This window comes from Hypomesus nipponensis, chromosome 4 (genome assembly GCF_054491055.1).
Source record: "Hypomesus nipponensis isolate SF chromosome 4, ASM5449105v1, whole genome shotgun sequence".
Classification (NCBI taxonomy): Eukaryota; Metazoa; Chordata; class Actinopteri; order Osmeriformes; family Osmeridae; genus Hypomesus; species Hypomesus nipponensis.
The window spans coordinates 11,738,898-11,759,541 of NC_140364.1; the positions used below are offsets into that span (position 1 = coordinate 11,738,898).

Below are 20,644 nucleotides of genomic sequence, written 5' to 3' on the forward strand. Positions count from 1 at the left end.
CCATACTCTGCCCCCCCCCCCCCGCCCTTTGTCCCCTCCCTTTGCCTTTCCTCTACATCACCTTCTCTCCCTCACTTTTCCCTCTATTTTTAGAGCAGTCCTTAGTTTGTTCTCAGTTCCCTTTCCCTACATGCTCCCTACTTTCTACTTTACCTTGCTTTTTCTTTTCCTGTCATCTTTCCCTTCCTCCTTTTTCTCCCCACCTTTTCCATCTTTCTCCCCCCCCCCTGACCTCCCTGGTTATAAAGTGAGGGGAAATTCATTAGATCTAAAAATAGGCGTCCGTGTGCTCCCGCCGTGTCGTGTCCCCCAAGGCTGCCAGGGTTATGGATGAGGCCTGTCTGCTTGCCTCGTCTGGGGTCCACCAACACTCACACACACACACACACACATGCACGCACACACACACACACACACACACACACACGCACACTCACACACACACACACACACACTCACACACACGCACGCACACACTCACACACATACACATGCACGCACACACACACATACACACACACGCACACTCACACACACACACACACACATGCACGCACGCACACGCGCACGCGCACGCACGCACACACACACGCTCACACACACACACACACACACACACACATACATTATACACATATGTAAAGTATCAGTACATTGTCTGTGAAAGAATACGCAACAGACACACACACACACTAAAAAGTGCAAATACTACCTAGTAAACTGTGGATGCCAGACAAAAGCAGTTATTATTCTTTAAAACTAATATTACTACAGTAATATCTCTAGAGTGATATTTCCCCTACGGTGGTCTTCTCCTGTCCCGTGGGTAGAAATGGAAGTCCACATCCAGCAACAATAAAGTGCCCCCTTCCATTACCAAGCTCCTCCATCACCTCAAATCACTACATTGGGGTCTACATAACTTCATCACACCAGATCTACTCCACAAGGACACACACACACACACACACACCGACTAACAGAGACACGATGCAGTGTGTTTGGTAGATTATTTTGAGGTTTTAGGAAGTCCAGCTGCTGTTCCATGGTGGTGACTCAGGACTCGCAGTGGGGCAGGATGTTCTGAGGCTGTTAAACTGTGAGGGACTGTGTCACATCCTGGGCCCGACCAGTCCAATTCTCCACCATCCTATAACAAACACCTGACCCTTACCAGACCATAAAAGTCACTTACTAAGAGAAACGTTTACAGGTCTTTTGGAAGATACAGTTTAATACGTAGTCACGCAGAGTAACATTATAGACTGAACAAAGGGTGACTATATATTTACTTGAGGGTTTACATAAAGAGAAACTACACTACAAAAAGAAAAATTACACTCCAAAAAAAACCCTTTTTCAACCAAATTGCTCTTTATTTAAGTCTGAGTATTGCTCCTGCAGGTACATTCAACTTTTACATTTCATTTTTTAACTGCAGTTGAATATTTAGTGCTTCACCTCACATAATGACTTTTTCCATTTATCCCTGGGGGCCAAGCAAATTGAGCAATAACAATTCTCTTCCCATGTGTTTGTGTGCATCGGTGTGTGTGTGTGTGTGTGTGTGTGTGGATGTTCTTGCGGGTGTCATGTGCTTCCAAGTATCTGTGAGTGTCTGTATTTTTGGAACACGTGTGCCTGTGCATGCATGTGTGTGTGTGTCTGTCTCTTCATTCGTGCCTGTGTGTGTCTGTGTCTGTCTGTTCATTCATGCCTGTGTGTGTCTGTCTGTGTCTGTCTGTTCATTCGTGCCTGTGTGTGTGTGTCTGTCTGTTCATTCGGGCTTGTGTGTGTGTGTGTGTCTGTGTCTGTCTGTTCATTCGTGCCTGTGTGTGTGTGTGGCGTGTTTTCAGAGCGCAGGCCGGGCAAGATAAAGACTGGCTCCCCGTTCAGTTCGGCTCGTCTGAGAAGCAGCACAGTGCTGTACCACATCTCAGGGCACCTTCACAGCAGGGAGAAGAAGAAGAGCAAAATCAAGCTCAACAAGGTAGCACACTGAACTGAACACCCAAACCACCTCTACCACCCACAGCTGGTCACGGGTCTCCAGTGGCTGGTGAGGGAAGCGGGCTGGGTAACATTGTGAGCACAGCTTGAGTTGTGGTCTATTAAGGGGTGTTTCTTTACTGTCATGTGGTTCCCCAACCTGAACCTCAATTCAAACCGCCGATTCCCAATCCGTCGTCACAACTCGACATCGGCGATCCCTCGTCCTTGCTGGTCGTCATGCTGACCTCATCCGACCAACTCTGTTTTTGACCAATCACAGAATGTGTTTGGGGACCCCCCCGCCCTGCCGGAGTACAAGGTAGCGGATGCCAAGAAGTCCAAGTTCATCCTGCTCCACTTCAGCACCTTCAAGGCCGGCTGGGATTGGTTGATCCTGCTGGCCACCTTCTACGTCGCCGTGACGGTGCCCTACAACGTGTGTTTCATCGGGGACGACGACCTGACCCGCAGCACCACCGTCAGCGACATCGCCGTGGAGATACTCTTCATCATCGGTGAGAGAATGCGTGTGCGTGCGTGTATGTATACACCTATCCAATCGCATCACTGATCGTTGCTCCTTAACCTTATCTCATCTAAATCTCCCTCTCTCCACATCCATCTGTGGTCCATCTTCCTCGCCCGCCCGCCCGTCCGCCAGACATTGTGTTCAGTTTCCGCACAACGTACGTGAGCAAGTCGGGTCAGGTGATCTTCGATGCACGGCTGATCTGCATCCACTACATGACCACCTGGTTCATCATCGACCTGGTGGCCGCGCTGCCCTTTGACCTCCTCTACGCATTCAAAGTCAGCGTGGTGAGTGATCTGATTGGCTAAGCCAGGCGCCTAATAGCATCCACTGTTGTCATGTTGACATAGCAGAGTCACTGTGTACATCTAGAGGTGAGAGCAAATCCATGAAAAGGTTTATGAATGATGGGAATGTATTTCTTACTGATATAAGTCACATTTATATGATTATGCCGAGATGAAGCTGTGGTAAATAATGGTTTTGTACCATACGTTACAGGTCTCATGACTGATGACCAAATATTGTTGGGCCAATACTCCCCTTATCTACCCTTTCGTCTGTAGGACCTCATCACAATGACAGCAGAATTGATTGTTACGTAAACAATGATTGTATCAAGGCGGTTTGACTCAGCATACCTCAAACAGCTACAGAACCCTAATCTTGTAGCCTACCTTAAAAACTATTATACTTTACCATTAAAACACTTCCTGGTGAGTTGGAGTGAGAAGGATTTCTCCTGCGAGATGTGTAATGGGCTGAGATATGGAGCACTTAGAACAGGGACACTCATAGGATGAATCTTCTTACTGTTTTGTTATTGGCTGAGTTATATTACCCAATGTAAACACAGCTCTTCACAGCAGATTTGGAGGATGCTGGGAAGTTTTGGTGTCGAGTCTCTCTTAATGAGAGAAAGACAATATATTGGACACACACACACACCCACACCCCCCCCCACACACACAGACACACACACACAGACACACACACACCCACACACACAGGCACACTAATGGCGACCAAACACGTCCATGGTTCCTCATCTCATGAAAGAGCAACAAGAAATCACCACGGCTCCATCGGGGGTCATTTACTGTAAACTGGAGCAAGACGGAGTGAAGGAGAGAAAGAAAGAGTGCATCCAAATGCAGAGTACAGCTAGAGATTGTGGAAGAGGTGAACGACCAATCATGGAAGAGAAAGCACCGAGGAGAGAACATGGCATTTTTTTACACAACAGCATAAGGAGACAGTTTTTTTTTTACACGGTAGCTGGTGGGCTTGAGGGAGACAGACAATGACAGACAATGCACAACCAAAGGACCAAGTGCTCAAGAGAGACTTGTGTAAGATAGTGAACAAATGACAGGGTGCTGCAGGCGAGAGGCCTGGCTGCTTTCAGACTCTATTTGTGGAAATACCATGGCGTCCCAGCGGAGAGGGGTGTGGGGCGCGACGGCACTGGGGCACAGGCTGGGGGGACGCCAGGGGGGCGCAGGGGCGCCTGGTAATTGCTGAGCCGTTTGAAGTGATGTCCCCTGCTAAGGCTCTGGGCCATCTTTCACCAGAATGAGTTGAGGGGCCCTCTGTGCTATCATCAAGTGTCTCCTTTCTCCCTTTTTCCCTTTCTCCCTTTTTCTCTCTCTCTCTCTCTCTCTCTCTCTCTCTCTCTCTCTCTCTCTCTCTCTCTCTCTCTCTCTCTCTCTCTCTCTCTCTCTCTCTCTCTCTCTCTCTCTCTCTCTCTCTCTCTCTCTCTTTTGTCTCTCTCTCTTCTCATTCCTCTGTCTTGCTTTCTACGCCTTCTTTTTCATTTATTTTTAAGGTTGCCATGTCTACTTGCCATAACTTATATCCCATACACCAGGGAGGTTCACCAAAACCAATATGAGTTTCTCTGACTGTTCTCTGAGATGTCATTATTAAAGGGGCCGTGGGCACCATGCTTGTTTATTAATCCTTTAATTTTGTCTCTATTAAACTTGGATGGATCCTGGAGGGCTGGTTGATGAGCAAATGTCCTACCAGCTCCCAGTATGACTCCTTATGGTTGTCTTAATACCCTTTGCGACTAATCAGAAAACAAACATGGCAAGTCCAAACTTCCTGATTGGATCGTATAGTGCTGGAGGCGTGGCCTCAGGGCGAAAGATAATGAACTGTGCAGCACCGCCTTAGCAAACCAGCAGCGGTGGCAGAATACTAAATTCTACCCCTGATGAGCAGCAAAAATGGAATAGTGGAAAGTGTGTGTGGGGGGGAGAGAGTTGATGGGGAGGGGCGAATGAATAAAAAGTAGAGGAGAGGACGAGTGAGAGATGTATAAATCATATCTTTCTCCTCCAGAGTTAGAAGAGTATGGTGTCTGACAGTGCTCTCTCTCTCTCTCTCTCTCTCTCTCTCTCTCTCTCTCTCTCTCTCTCTCTCTCTCCCTGCTCCGGCTGGTTAGGGGTGCCTGATAGATGGAGGAAAGGAGCCACAGACCCCCAGGGCTCCAGCAGATTCATTATCCCTCATCCCCCCACCCTGACTATGCCATCTATATGGTGCCCCTATTCATCATCATATAGATGAAATGAGTCTGCATAGAGCCTACATAACTTGACATACAGGGAGTGGGGGGAATTACTTAAAAACACCACCAATCCCATCATGTTTATTGTCTTTCCCTGTCTGTTATATTCAGTTCCTTCTTTTATTCCCTATCTTTCTCCTCCCTTTGTTTCCCGAGTCCCCCCACCCCCTTCATCTTTTTCTGTTACCTTGCTACACAATTACTGTCCCACTTTCTGCCTCGCTTTTATCCATTTCCTCCTCTAGTCCTCACAAGCAAACCCCCTGCCTCTCACACACACACACACGCACACAGACACACGCACGCACACAAACACACATTCACACTCGCATTCAACACACACGGCACTAACTACAGAGAGACACACACACACTGCAGGGCTCTCCCTGTAGTGTGTGTGTGTAGGTATGTGTGTGTGTGTGGTTGAAGGGATCAGAGGAGCTTCCATGATATACCTCTATTAGACAGGAGCCTGAGGAGCAGGTGCACAGTGGAGGACATTCACAACACCTCCACGGCTGAAGGAGGTGAGGAAGGAGCCACGAGGAACAGAGCTAGAGAGAAAGAGAGGCAGACAGAGCAAGACAGAGAGAGGGAGGTTGGGAGAGAGAGAGAGAGAGAGAGAGAGAGAGAGAGAGAGAGAGAGAGAGAGAGAGAGAGAGAGAGAGAGAGAGAGAGAGAGAGAGAGAGAGAGAGTAATACTGAGGAAGGGAAAGCGAGGGTAAAGGTGGTTGTCAGAGAGGAAAAAAGTGGACTGGGATGAAATGGAGAGGGAATGACATGCACACACACAACACACACACGTGGGGCCGTACATGATGGTCATGATTGCTATTTCACACTGAAGGACACCCTGTTCACTGACTTGATATTTCTACAAGACCGGTCTCTCAATATAGAACCGGTTCAACAGTTGGAATTCAGTTGACTCGACAGATGCGGCGAGACAGAAATGAGAACATGAACAGGTCTCACTTTGACCTCAGAGCTCTGGTCTCTTTATGGATCCCTTCAAGTTTATATATGTATCACCTGACTCTTTATGTTGTGTGTGTGTGTGTGTGTGTTTGTGTCTGAGTGTGCGTCTGGCTCTGTTATACTGTGTGTGCCTCTGGTTTATCGCTGCTCTCCCGTGAGCTTTACCGTCTGCCAGGGCGACAAAAGGGAAATTGCTGTTCACTTTCAAAGCCTTGTTAAAACGCTGCTTCGTGTATAGGCTTGCATGCTGGGAGGAAATCGCTGTGCTCCCTCTCTGACATTGCCTTCAGCAGCAAGATGTAAAATGTCAGGATATGAGATGGGTTGAGGATTTGTAAAGCTTCACCGCTGTAAGGAAAATACGTTCTCGACCACTTCTGAGACTGCTGTACGTGACTGCTACAGCTCTATACAACCAGCAGTTCTCTTGTAGATAGCAGTGACGATGATAGTTAAGAGGATTATGATGACGACGATGATGTCGATGGTCATGAGAAGGATGATGTTGATGTTTATGATCACAGTGGTGATAGCAATGACATAAATTGATGACGAATCGTCAACCAACCGTCCGTGAACTCCTTCTCAAGCAGTGGTGCCAACCCTGGTCCTCGGGACGCCCTGTCCTGCATGGTTTAGCTGTTTCCCTGCTCCAACACAACTGATTCAAATGAATGGGTCGTTATTCAGCTCTGCAGAAGCCTGTTAATGAACATTCACTTGAATCAGGTGTGTTTGGAGTAGGGAAACATCTAAAACAGGGGTTCCCAATCCGGGTCTTCGGGCCTCCCTACCTTGCATGTTTCCTTGTTCCAACACACCTAATTCAAATGAATGGTCATTAGCAGGTTTCTGCATAACTAGATAACGACCCATTCATTGGAATCAGGTGTGTTGGAGCAGGGAAACATCTAAAACATGCAGGACAGGGAGGCCCGAGGACCAGGATTGGAAACCCTGATCTAAAACATGCAGGACAGGGGGTTCCCGAGGACCAGTGTGGGAACCACTGTTCTAAGGGGTTGGAACCATCAGACTCGTCACTAGCCCTTTAACGCTCTCTGCCCCGCCTTGTCCCAGGTGTCTGTGGTGCACCTGCTGAAGACGGTGCGTCTGCTGCGCCTGCTGCGCCTGCTGCAGAAGATGGACCGCTACTCCCAGCACAGCACGGTGGTGCTCACCCTGCTCATGTCCATGTTCGCCCTGCTGGCCCACTGGATGGCCTGCATCTGGTACGTCATCGGCAAAAAGGAGATGGAGGCCAACGCCTACTCCTGGGACATCGGTGAGTTGATTGGTCGAGTCTGGAACGATGGATCGAGGAGGATATCTGCGAGCGATTGATTGTATCCGAGGGAGATGTTAGGCGGAGGTCGATTTTTGCATTCGAGATATTAGCGAGTGAGATGCTAGGAATGGCTTTTTATGTGTTAGCGGGCGGCTTGTCTTGTCTTTGCGGGGTGGAAGGTGGGAAGCTACTTGTGTCTGAGGGGATCAATGACAGGACTTCCAGTTCCAGGAGCCAGCGAAGGTAGCCATGAATGAGTTAGTTGTGATGTAACCGGAGGTAACATCATTTCCTGTGTCTACCTTTGTTAGCTTCACCGCTAGCACCTCCCATGCCTTAATTGCTCAATTATTAATTTGTATTAATCTTCATTCCATCGAGTCCTAATGAGAGCCCAGAATTAAATAATCACCTGGAAAAAAACGCATGTGTCAGTGAGTCTAAAAGTGGCTTGTGTTAATTTGTCTAATCTGTGTATTCACTTATTTCTCAGTGTTTTGATTGAGTGTTGAGGGGATTCCTAATGTAATAAATATATGGTGAAGACCTCTTTCCACCTCTCCCACACTGCATAATGAGACCCCTAGAGCTGATTCCTAGTCAGTATCGATAATCCTGCCCTATTCTCAATTACACCCCCAGCCGTCTCCAAACTGATTCTGGGTCAGTATCGATGGGACCATGAGAAGGGATACTGCTGTTTTTTTATTTGTATTTTTTTCTCTCCCAATTACGACGTCTCAAAGTCATAAGCTGGTCTGGGGTCAGCGTTCGAGACGGAGTATTAATGCTTCGTATCCCAATTACGCTCTTCTAAATCTGATCTTACACCGGCGGGCGCGAGCCCAGGGGAGCTCCATCCAATTACCATTCCTCAATGTCTGCTGAAGGTCTCCTGGGCACGCCGCCTCCACGCTCGCGTCACACAGACAGTCCTGATCTGGCCCAGGATCAGATCTGCCTCTCAGACACCTCATAGCTCTCATGTATGGATCGGAGGCACCCCTGGTCCTGGTGCAGTCCTTTTAAAGCTATGCTGTTATCTACAGTTCTGTAGACTGAAAACAGTGGTTTCCACTGATAAAACTGGTCTCATGCTGGGTCTACTTTTTTTTGTCGGTCTATCCATTCATCAATACATCAACCCATCAATCCATCGATGTACCCAACCCCATCCATCCATCAAACCATTCATTAATCCATCAATCCACCCATGTACCCACCTCCATCCATCCATTCATCCATCCATCCATTCATTCATCCAATCATCCATCCATTCATCCATCCATTCACCATCCATCCATCCCTCCATCCATCCGTCCTCCAGGCTGGCTCCATGAGCTGGGGAAGCGTCTGGAGTCTCCGTACGACGCCCTAGGGATGGGGAACGGGACGGGGGCCAGCGGGCCCTCCCTGAGGAGCGTCTACATCGCCTCGCTCTACTTCACCCTGTCCAGCCTCACCAGCGTGGGCTTTGGCAACGTCTCCGCCAACACCGACGCCGAGAAGATCTTCTCCATCTGCACCATGCTCATCGGAGGTGGGGGCCGGTCACGCCACGGCTCCGTTTCAGGCACAGCCTCTTGGTGTTTGGTCTAGCGTGTCGAGTCAGGGTGCCATCGTTTTGACAAAGAGTAGTGCTAACTAGCTGATTACAGCAGATGTGATCTGGCTTTATCTGGTGCAAACTGGATTGGTTTTGGTTTTCGATTGAAGTGAGGGCACAGTAGCAGGCTGCTCTCTGTGGACTGTCCCCATATTGGCTGTGTTAAATGTCCCTGGCTGCCTGAGGGCAGTTACACCCTCATCTCTCTCTCTCACACACACACACACACACACACACACTGGTGTATGCACACACACACACACACACACACACACTGGTGTATGCACGCACACACACACACATACATATGCGTGTACATACCCACGTGCACAGATAAACACACACACACAAACCTCCAATTTCTCCCCTGTGTGTGTTAACGTGAGATGGAAACACACACACAAGGCTCCTATCCAGATTTATAGTGGAGCATAGGTCAGACGTGGTGGCTTAGTGGGAGAAATTGGATTAGAACTGTAGCCCCAAGTGGGAAGAGGGGAAGCAAATAAATAATACTCCCCAGCTTCTGCTAATTGCACCACACGGTACAGTCTGTAGTATGTCTCTGTATAGATTGTGTTTATACAACATTCAGACAACAAATGAACAATCAAAACAACATTATCTTGTTTCTTTCTATTTACACACATGCCTCTCTTTTCTCCTCTCTCTCTCTCTTTCCTCCTCACCCTCTCTACCTTTTTTGCTGCCCGCCCCCCCCCCCCCCCCTGTCTACCCCAGCTTTGATGCATGCCCTGGTGTTTGGTAACGTGACAGCCATCATCCAGCGAATGTACTCGCGCTGGTCCCAGTACCACACCCGCACCAAAGACCTCAAGGACTTCATCCGTGTCCACCACCTGCCCCAGAGCCTCAAGCAGCGAATGCTCGAATACTTCCAGACCACCTGGTCTGTAAACAACGGCATTGACTCCAACGAGGTACTCACACACACCTCACACACACCATAAACACACACACCTCAAACACATACACATACCTCACACACAAACCTCACACACACACCTCACACAACAAACACACACACACACACTTCACACACAACTCACACTCGTTTTCTTCACAGAAAGTTTTCTATTTATAATATGGAAAGTGACACCATTGCAATTCACTAATCAATAATGTATCCCGTGTTGCTGAGATGAGTTTGAAGTGATCACACTGGTACTAATGGGAAAAGCTAATGGGAAAAGCCAGCCACATTGTGATTGGAATCTATAGGGTGGGTAGTATTGGTGTCAGGAGAGTCTTTAAGGGTTAACGTCTTGTTGTATATTTGCGCTTATGTCAGTTTGTGGGGGATGGAAAGAGAGAGTGAGACAGGAGGAAGGGAGGAAGGGAGGATGGGAGACAGAGAGATAGGAGATGGAGGGAGGGAGGGAGGGACAGAGAGAGAGGCTTGAACATGCCAGTCCTGCCCCCACCCAGAGGAGACCTGTTTACCTGGGAGACTCCGTAACAGAGATGGAGTGATGAATCAAAGACATATGAATTATAGATAGGACAGTTGATTATAAAGTCAGCTTGGCTCTGATGAGTCATTGATCGCACTTGTCTACACATCTCTGCCCGGACAAAGACATGTCATAAGACGTTTCGACTTTCAGAAGTGTGATGACGACAGTGTGTTGGATGGGTGTTCAATGTTAACATTATCGGGTGGTGTAGATGGATGTGTGATACTGTATTTCCTGTGATATGTAACTGGAGTGTGGTTACCCTCTGCCAAGGTCTTCCTCCAAAGCCTGGGTCCAACAAGAAGGGTTGAGGAGTTAAGAGGGGGGTCTTTTACAGCAACATCTTTAACTTTCTCGCCTCACCTCATCGATGCTCACTAACGGCTCCTCTCTCCCGCCGTCAAGCTGCTGAAGGACTTCCCCGACGAGCTGCGCTCCGACATCACCATGCACCTGAACAAGGAGATCCTGGAGCTGTCGCTGTTCGCCTCGGCCAGCAGGGGGTGCCTGCGCTCGCTGTCCCTCCACATCAAGACCACCTTCTGCGCCCCGGGGGAGTACCTACTGAGGCAGGGAGACGCCCTGCAGGCCATCTTCTTCGTCTGCTCCGGGTCCATGGAGGTGCTGAAGGACGGCATGGTGCTGGCCATCCTGGGTGAGACAAGGAGAGAGGAGACAAGGAGGGGAGGGGAGGGGAGGGGAGGGGAGGGGAGGGGAGGGGAGGGGAGGGGAGGGGAGGGGAGGGGAGGGGAGGGGAGGGGAGAAGAGAGGAGGAGAGGAGAGGAGGAGAGGAGGAGAGGAGGAGAGGAGGAGAGGAGCGGAGAGGAGGGGAGGGGAGGAGGAGAGGAGAGGAGGAGAGGAGGTAGGAGGGGAGAGGAGAGGGGGTCAGGGGTGGAGGAAGGGAGAGGGGGCTACAGAGATATTAGCCACTGGTTGGGAAGTGGGAGGAGTGGTGAAGTCTAGATGGGATTAGACATGAGACGGTTGAGGCAGTATGCCGCTCACCCACCACTAGCTGTCTGTATCCAGACAGAGTAGCATTCGGAGACAGTCATATTCAGACAGAGTTACATTCAGAGACAGTCATATTCAGACAGAGTTACATTCAGAGACAGTCATATTCAGACAGAGTTACATTCAGAGACAGTCATATTCAGACAGAGTTACATTCAGAGACAGTCATATTCAGACAGAGTTACATTCAGAGACAGTCATATTCAGACAGAGTTACATTCAGAGACAGTCATATTCAGATAGAGTAGCATTAGAGCAAAACGTTTAGACAGAGTTCCATTTAGAGGGAGTTGCGTTCATTTTGTGAGCCCAGTTTTACAATGATACTGTAAGTCCCTGTGTGTTGTGTGATTTTGTCTGTATTTGTCTGTTTCAGAATTTTTCCGTTTACTGTGTAAACGGAAAACCATACTGCTGCGTTTAGTTTAGTCTCTGTTTTCTGTGTTGGTGGTGCTATACGTGTTGACATCTGAAATGGAGAAGTGCATGCGTGTTTACAAGCCCTGTGTGTCGTGGTGTATGTGTGTATCCGTTTAACAGGGAAAACCGTGTCTTTAAGCACTCCTGCTGACTGTGCAGAAGGTCAGGCTGACATTGATTGTGTGGAGAAAGGTAGAAGTCAACAGCGTCGTCACGCCAACTCGAACCCTGTCTCTGCCACAACACTAAGCCAAGCAAAATGGCACACAATAGAGATGGATAGGCAGCTGAGGAAAAGGCATGGGAGAAGAAAGAGACAGAAAGACAAAGAGAGAGCGAGAGATGGAGGGAGTGTTGGCACAACAGGCGAGAGAGACCGAGAAACAGAAAATGAGGGAGAGAGGGAGGAGAGAGTAAAAAAGATAAATAGAAACATAGAGGTAAATAGAGAGGAGGAAAGGGAGGAAAGCAGTAAGAGAAAGGTAAAGGGAAAGCATTACCCATACCCAGCATGCCCCACTATCTTCCTGAGTGCTTGATTCAGAACACTTCAGAATTAACAGGATTCAATGTCCCCAATGATCATGTTCACAATGACCATCAAGGCTACTTTGTTATTGTTGAGAGGCTTTTTCTGCAGCACATGGTCAAGAAGCACAAGACGTACAACACTAAAATAGAAAGCTTGGAAACAGTGCAGGTCTAGACAGAAAATTGTTGCTTAAATTCCTTTTTATTTGCTGTTTATTCACAACTCATAGCTGAAGTCTTCTTTGAGGACTTGCAAAAAACTGCAGTCTGGAAACGAAAAGAAAAGTTGTTATGGTCTGCAGGGTGTAGAAAAACAACAGTACATGAACTGAAAACATCCTGCTCTGTCTCTGTAAGGCAGAATTTCTGTGTACATGTACAGCCTGAGTATCTATATGGTCAAGAGGTCCTGCAGTGAGGCCTCCACTGAGCAGAATATAGCACACAGCCCAGACAGTTAGGAGACTGTGAGGCAAATCATGTACAAAACAGGGCTTATTTGATTAACGACCGCTTCACCTGCTGGTGTATGCTCTAGTGTATCAGTGTACTGATCACTGAAGACCCGTTAAGGAACAAATTCTGTGCATTCTATATCTGTACTGTCCAACTCATGTATTTAAGCATGGCTGAGAGACAGAGTTTTCACTCATGCCATCAGTTTGACTTGAACTGATTGTTTGATCCGGGCGCTCGACTAATAAACCAAAGTCAAACTCCTTTCCTTTGTCGTGACTCCTTCCGGCCTGCCTTCTTCAGAATAACCTCCTTATCAGTCTCCCTCCCCACCCTATCTCTCTCCCCCTCCCTGCCCTACCTCTCTCCCCCTCCCCACCCTACCACTCCCCCTCTCCACACCCCACCTCTCTCCCCCACCCTACTTCTCTCCCCCTACCCCAGGAAAGGGTGACCTCATCGGGGCCAACATGTCCGTGGACGACCGCGTCATCAAGACCAACGCTGATGTCAAGGCCCTGACGTACTGCGACCTGCAGTGCATCAACCTGAGGGGGCTGTATGAGGTGCTGGACCTGTATCCAGAGTACTCCCACCGCTTCGTCCAAGACATCCAGCAGGACCTCACTTACAACCTCAGAGAGGGACACGAGACCCACGTGAGCGCCTGAGCTTCAGGCTCCGAGATGGGGGGGGGGGGGTTGAGGGGACGGCCCCCTGGCAGGCCTGGAGGGGCATATTGTCATGATATTTGAAGGAATGAGGAAAGAAATGCAGATCCGATTGTTCTTTTAATAACCCACAAGGGAATATCTGAGGCACATAACTCCTCCCCCCTCAAAAGAAAACACCTGACACAAGATAAGAAGGAAAGGGTAACGCACAGTGACCGACCACCAAGTCATAGATTATACCCAGGTTATTTACACCACTAACGAGAATTACAAACAGGTGAACAAAAACACAGGTGCGCGCAATAGCGAGTAATCAGCACTGGACAGGGGCGCCACTAGTACCCTTACAAATCTGAGCGCAGACGTGGAGTCGCAAGCCTAGACGTAACACATATTGGACTTGTAGTTCCCGGATCCTGTCACAGAAGAGTGTGATTCTGCTCTAGACATCACATGCTGTGTTGTGTGCCTGGCTGGCTGGCCATGGGTCTGGCTCAGTATGGTCATATAATATATGTGTGTACTAATAATGAAGAATACATGTATTATTTCACCATTGTCATCACTACTCGGTTCATGCACATATTCCACCACGCTGTTAGAAGTCATTCTGTTTAAAACTGCCCCACAGAATGAAATGAATGCAATAGTTTGTGAGAGTGATAGAGGGAGAATGCAAGAGAGATGGAGAGCAGAAATAGCTTCAGTTCCTGGAGGAGCTGCACTGCTGCAGGAGTAATTACAATCAGGTGTCTCTTCTGCTCCTCTCTCTCTCTCTCTCTCTCTCTCTCTCTCTCTCTCTCTCTCTCTCTCTCTCTCTCTCTCTCTCTCTCTCTCTCTCTCTCTCTCTCTATCTCTATCTCTCTGTCCCTCTCTCTCTTTCTGTCCCTCTTTCTCTCTCTTTCTCTGTCCCTGTCTCTCTGTCCCTCTCTCTCTATGTCCCTCTCTCTCTCTCTCTTTCCCTCTCTTTCCCTCTCTTTCCCTCTCTTTCTCTCTCTCTCTTTCTCTCTCTCTCGTTCTCTCCCTTTCTCTATCTCCCTCTCTCTCTCTTGCTCTTTCTCTTTCCCTCTCTTTCCCTCTCTTTCTCTCTCTTTCTCTCCCTCTCTCTCCCTCTCTCTCACACTGCTGTCCCATTTACTACAAACACACACAGACACAGACACATAGACTGAACTACACTTACAGTACACACACCGCTGCAGGGTGACAAATGAAGCTAATGTTTGGAGGGGCATCCTGAAACTGAGGTCAGTGTCTTTGTGGGAAATTACTAAGTAATGAACCAAAATAGGGGGTGTTTCAGGGCGAGGCAAAGGGAATTCTTGGAAGACTGTGTTGCCAAGTTCTGTTTGTTAGGGCCGTGGTTACTGTTCTACTGTGGCCATGATTACAGTACTGGGTTAACATGATGTTGTCTTTTCACTCCTTATGTCCCTGCTCTCACTCTCACCCTTCCCCTTCCACGTTTCCCCTCAAGGTCATCTCCAGAATGGTCAGCAAACCATTAGATACTCAGGTACTACTCCACACACACACACACGCACACACACGCACACACACACACGTACGTAGGTACACACTCGCATACATGAACAGTCAGACACTCATTGCAGTGCCTGACACACTTTCAAAAATGAATTGTAATCTGTGACACCCATTATTATTATTATCTGTTGAATGCCTCAACCTAACACTAATGCTGAACAAGAAAAATGACTTTTTTAATGTGCCCATTTCTTCTTCTTTAAGACCAGTCCCACAGGAGTTACCTTATTGATTCAGAGTCTGTAAATAGCTCAGAATAATGATGTTGAAAACTTCCTCCAAAATGATTTTCCCTGACAGTGCGTTCAGCTGCAAAAGAGTGTCCTCGCCTTTCTCCCTCGCTCTCCTAATTGACACAACGGCTCTTTGGGTCATAATGACTGGAGTGCTGATGGAGAGCCCGGTGGAGGAGTGTTATAGAGGATGGAGGGATGAGGAAAGGATGTTCATTGATGAACGAGTTCATTGATTGACAGACTTTCCAAGGACATTTTGGATCCGTTATTTACATTGTTAAAGTTCTTAAAATGAACCTTGGTGTTATTCTCAATAAATATAATTCCTAAAGACCATTGGAGGTCAATCATGAATGAGATCATTGCATCAGTAACCTCAAACTAACCTGATTTAAACTGAGAACATTGGCAGGAAATCAATAAACACAGTATTTCATTTTTTGTCTATCCAATTTTACGAGAGGAACCTCGTGAGAGTTCAAGCACTCTTCAGAGAGGGTGATTACAGTGAGGATGTTTATTATTGAACCGCTTGACCTCAAGCCGTGAGGGTCAAAGGTGACACTGGTCGTTACAAATGAAGGCCGAATATTTGATATTTCTTATACACGGGTCTTTAATAATGATTGAGGTCAGAATGGTACTTTTCAGTTTTTCTGTTTGTCTTGGCACTAAGCCTCTCAAAAAGAAAATTGTTGGAGCCCCCAAATAATCACTGAACAGTCCACTCTCTTCTCGCTCATGGTATAATTAGACATCAGCATCAAATTCAGTTGAATCCAAATGCAAGCGCTTACTGTAAAGAGGGGAGGAAAGGTGTCAGCAGTCGACAGCAACTTCACACACTCACATAAAACCTGAAAAAAGGTTCATTTTCCTCAAAGGGGGACCGAATGTTCTTCAGCGAAGAATTACAGTAATCACATACACTATGTCTTTAACTTTTTACCATGTCTGTCTCTCTCCTGCACCATGGTTAGCCTTTGATGACAACTCATTGTCCCAGTGTCCAAAGTGTAGACAATACATTAGCATTTAATCATTTAGCAGACGCTCTTATCCCGAGCGACTTACAGTAAGTACAGGGACATTCCCCCCGAGGCAAGAAGGGTGAAGTGCCTTGCCCAAGAACACAACGTCATTTTGCACTACTGGGAATCGAACCAGCAACCTTTGGATTACTAGCCCAATTCCCTAACCTCTCAGCCACCTGACTCCCAACTAAGTGTGTAAAGTGTATCATTTCTCCAAAACGATACTTTAGACGATGTTACTCAATTACATCTTGTAAGATGCGACTCGTTGTCGTACCGGTAAACTCAACGTTGTTTCGCATCTCCTCTCCCTCTGCTCTCAGACCGGAGGAAGAGGGAACGGAATTCAAGGCTATCCATCCATCATCGAACGCACGGAGCAGGAGGAAGAGGAGGATGAATTCGTGTGTGTGTCTCCGTCAGCGGAGCGTGACCGAGGGGGGGCCCCCAGGGACGGGTCCAGCTGCAGGCCCCCGGCGGGCCGGGACAAGCAGGACAGCCGAGCGGAGCAACAGAGCAGCGGGACATCCAAGAGGAAGATCAAGATCCATCAGACAGCCCTCACCATGCTGGACCCGTCTAACCTCAGCCCCAGGTGTGTGTGTGTGTGTCTGTCTGTCGTTCTGTCTGTTTATCTGGTATGTAGTCTCACAGTCGGTTCCCAGTATCCAACATCTAATGTGTGTGTGTGTGTGTCCTGCAGGGTCGTGGATGGTACAGAGGACAGTGATGGAGCTGAGACTTCCCCAGCTTTCTCCTTCTCCCCCAGTCGAGGGCGTCTGGTCAGCTGTCCTGCCAACACCCCAACAGGAGCCCCGGCCCCGGCCCCAGCCTCAGCCCCGGCCTCTGCCCCAGCCTCCGCCCCAGCCTCTGCCTCAGGTCTCTACATCCATCACAGTAACATTACAAGTCATTTAATCTGCTGAGTGCCACACAGTAACAAGTCCGATATGATGTAACTTCCTGTCTGAATTGCTTTGCAGACATTCTGCAGGTCAGCACTGTAGAGTTAGCAGCCAAGGCGGACGAGACAAGGGCACGACTGCAACACCTTGACCAGGAGGTACACGCCATTCTGTGTGTGTGTGTGTTGCTGTGTGTATGTACTCATGTGTTTGTGCTCATACGTGTTTTGGTGTGTGTATGTGTTGATGTGTGTGTAGGGTTGGCTAAAACATTCAGCATTACTCAGGTGTGCTTCTGGCGCTGAGGAAGCCCCCAGCCATATGGCCTTCTCTGGTGGGGAAGAGAGGGATGGGCGAGGACCAATAGAGGAGGGAGAAACTAGTAGAACAGCAAGAACGTCCCCTTGATCTCCAGGCAAGTTAGGTAGAACAGGACAGCCAGGCGTCAATGACGGAGAATGTTCTGGAACGCTGTGTTGCGAGGTGCCTCAAAATGTGATGCTTCTTCAAGCAGCATTCTGGAATTCATGGTTTCTCTCAGTTCTGCACACAGTATCATATCCCATGGCTTTGATTGGCAGGTGGCTAAATTGACATTAGGCTTTTGGCAGATGAGGCGCGGTGTAGGGATCCCCCTGTGGAGTCTGACTGTATCACCTGGTCTGAGCTGATCAAGCGAGGGAGGGAGAGAGGGAGGTGTTGAAGGGAGAAAACAGAGAGGTAACTAAAAAAGAAACAGAAGAGGAAACGAGGATGAATGTGGAACATGAGGGGGCAAGGCCATAAGTGCAGAATCCATCTCTCTCTCTCTCTCTCTCTCTCTCTCTCTCTCTCTCTCTCTCTCTCTCTCTCTCTCTCTCTCTCTCTGTCTTCCTCTCTCTCTCTCTCTCTCTCTCTCTCTCTCTCTCTCTCTCTCTCTCTCTCTCTCTCTCTCTCTCTCTCTCTCTGTCTTCCTCTCTCTCTCTCTCTCTCTCTCTGTCTTCCTCTCTCTCTCTCTCCCTCTCTCTCTCTGTCACTGTCTCTCTCTGCGAGGACAGTGTTTGACAGGTTGTCTCTCAGCATGCTCTGCAAGCTTTGTAATCCTCACCTGAGCCAGACCATGCTGGTCGCCGTGGGTGACGGAAAGGAGGAAAAGGAGGAAGGGAGGGGTGGTGGGGTGTAGGGGGAGTTAGTTAGACCCCTATAACCCCCTCTCCTTCTACTAACACCACACCCCTCTGGTTGGAGATGCCTTTCCTACTCAAGTACAGTTGGTTTTCGAGTCATAAATCCAATTTCAAGGACAAATAAAGTAAAATAGCTTTATACTGTGTCTGTGTTGGGTGTAAAACATAATTCCCTTTTGGCCATATCTATCTGGAACAATAATTGCCTACTTTGCAGTATATTCCCATCCTCAATTATCTCGGAAATCCCACTAATGCGAGACAGTCTGGTCTATGAACTATAAAACCTGCCCTTTGAACCCCAAGGTTCCCGCCTCATCACTGATTCGCATTCTCCCAGTAGGAAGTGGATGATTCATTAGTTTAGAGGAACACGAGACCAAAAGGGTGACCTCTACTTCCTGTAAATCCTAATCAACACCTTGGCAGGAGATCTGGAACCGTGACAGGCTCCAAGGAACATTTCAACCTTCAGTAATTCCACTCAGAACATTAGGAAGAGGTTGACAAACATATCTGATCCACAGGGTAGAACGTTGACTCACAACTACAGTACCACAAACACACCCATGCACACCATTCCTCACGCCATGTATTATTACGAGGTAGCTCTCAGTTCTTACAACGGATTCATGGCAAGAAGGTTTTTCATTTCACCAATGGCTCTGGAGAGACTTTTAGGGTTATGGTCTCAATAGAAGCCTATGGGTGAAGTTAACCTTGAGACACCTGGTACCTGAAGCTTCTGGTCTGTCAGTCCGTCTGTAGTTCATGTTTGTCTGTTTCTGTCTCTAAGGACACGCTGTCTGTCTTAGAGGTGACATGAGGCTGAAATTGTGTTGGCGGCAGAGCTGATTGGACTGGCCTGCTTCACTCAGCTCTTCTATTTTTACCAGAGCCTTAGTTTATTCTGTGAGTTTCATCTGTGTCTCAGGAGAGATGCTGGGTTCGGGGGGTGGGGGGGGAGTGGAGAGGGAGAGAAAGAGAAGGATGGAGAGGGGTGTGCAAGATAAGATGGGGAAAGAGGGAGTGCTAGGGAGCACTGAGCAGTGAGGTCTCTACAGTATGTGCCTGGCGGGTTCTCCTCCTGACGCCTCCTGACTTCATGACATCAGCATGATTTCCCAGTGTACCACGGCTGTATGCTGACGCGTGCCTCCGCTTGTGTTGACGTGCATCGCGTGATGGATCACCTGGCGTGCTTTGAGTGACACGGGCAGCTGGCACGTTGGCTGGGTGCCTTCGCCTTGCCCTCTCTGGAAAGCCAATGGAATACTGTACTACTAATCACCCCATGGGTCTTACCACCAATCAGAACAGAGGGTGGTAGACTACGGCTTGTGTGGGCCTGCCTCGAAACAGCCAATATGACCTGATCCAGAATGGCTGTCATAATAATGGTTGATTTAGGGGGGGGCAAGGATGGAATTGATGACGGTTCTCTATTGGGTGAATGCCATCGATAAGAGTCAAAGTGTTGTACCAATTTGGTAGATCCTCAGGCATGGTCTGAAAGGCAGCACCTAAATGTCAGCCTGTTGTATATTTTCTCTCAAATGTCCGTCTGTGACAGTGGCACTGTATGCGTGTTGTCCTCAGGTGACCTCTCTGGGGAAGGAGGTAGCGGACCTGGGGCGCTTGATGAAGGGCATGGCTCACCTGATGGAGTCGCTCCTGTCCACGCCCCCTCCCCCTTCAGTCTGCCCCACCCACTTCTCCCCCAGACACCCCGCCCGCCTGCACCCCCCCGGCCCCCCTCAGTCGAGCCCCTCCCCCGCTCAGACTGCGCCCCGCTGGACGGACACGGCCACAGCCTCTCCTGTCACGCTCGCCCAGCGGCATCTCGCCATACGACACGCAAACACTGACTCAGCCGTCCAGCCTAGACCACCGGAGACCCAGCTGAGGTACTCCTGTCCCGGCCCAGCCCCGGGACCCCGCTCACCCCCCTTCCTCCCCCTCCAGCCGGCCCTGTCCTCCTCCTCCCTCACGGACACCTCCACGGAGCCCCTGCTGCCCCCGTCGCCCCTCGCCTTCCCTGGGACCCGCCTCTACAGGACGGGGGACGCCAGCTGCAGGTCACGGGCGCACAGTCTGGAGACCCCTCTTCCACCTCCGCAGGAAAGGACACGCGGGGGCGTTTCTGCCCTCCTCCACAGCTCTGGGAGTCTGCCTCGACCCGGTGGGAAGTACCTGTACAGGGATTTGTAG

General features: G+C 48.9%; 1 protein-coding gene across 1 annotated transcript in view; it reads left to right on the plus strand.

The window, feature by feature from the left end:
- The window catches only part of kcnh8 (potassium voltage-gated channel, subfamily H (eag-related), member 8), a 32,579-nt gene extending 11,935 nt beyond the window's left edge, over positions 1 to 20,644 (plus strand). The window contains exons 4-18 of the mRNA XM_084696006.1: positions 1,857 to 1,990; positions 2,273 to 2,507; positions 2,654 to 2,811; positions 7,161 to 7,365; positions 8,696 to 8,908; positions 9,716 to 9,915; positions 10,858 to 11,107; positions 13,318 to 13,532; positions 15,025 to 15,063; positions 16,686 to 16,957; positions 17,066 to 17,139; positions 17,200 to 17,241; positions 17,346 to 17,425; positions 20,033 to 20,340; positions 20,491 to 20,644. Coding sequence (XP_084552132.1) covers positions 1,857 to 1,990; positions 2,273 to 2,507; positions 2,654 to 2,811; positions 7,161 to 7,365; positions 8,696 to 8,908; positions 9,716 to 9,915; positions 10,858 to 11,107; positions 13,318 to 13,532; positions 15,025 to 15,063; positions 16,686 to 16,957; positions 17,066 to 17,139; positions 17,200 to 17,241; positions 17,346 to 17,425; positions 20,033 to 20,340; positions 20,491 to 20,644 — 2,579 coding nt within the window. The remainder of the gene's footprint in view (positions 1 to 1,856; positions 1,991 to 2,272; positions 2,508 to 2,653; positions 2,812 to 7,160; positions 7,366 to 8,695; positions 8,909 to 9,715; positions 9,916 to 10,857; positions 11,108 to 13,317; positions 13,533 to 15,024; positions 15,064 to 16,685; positions 16,958 to 17,065; positions 17,140 to 17,199; positions 17,242 to 17,345; positions 17,426 to 20,032; positions 20,341 to 20,490) is intronic.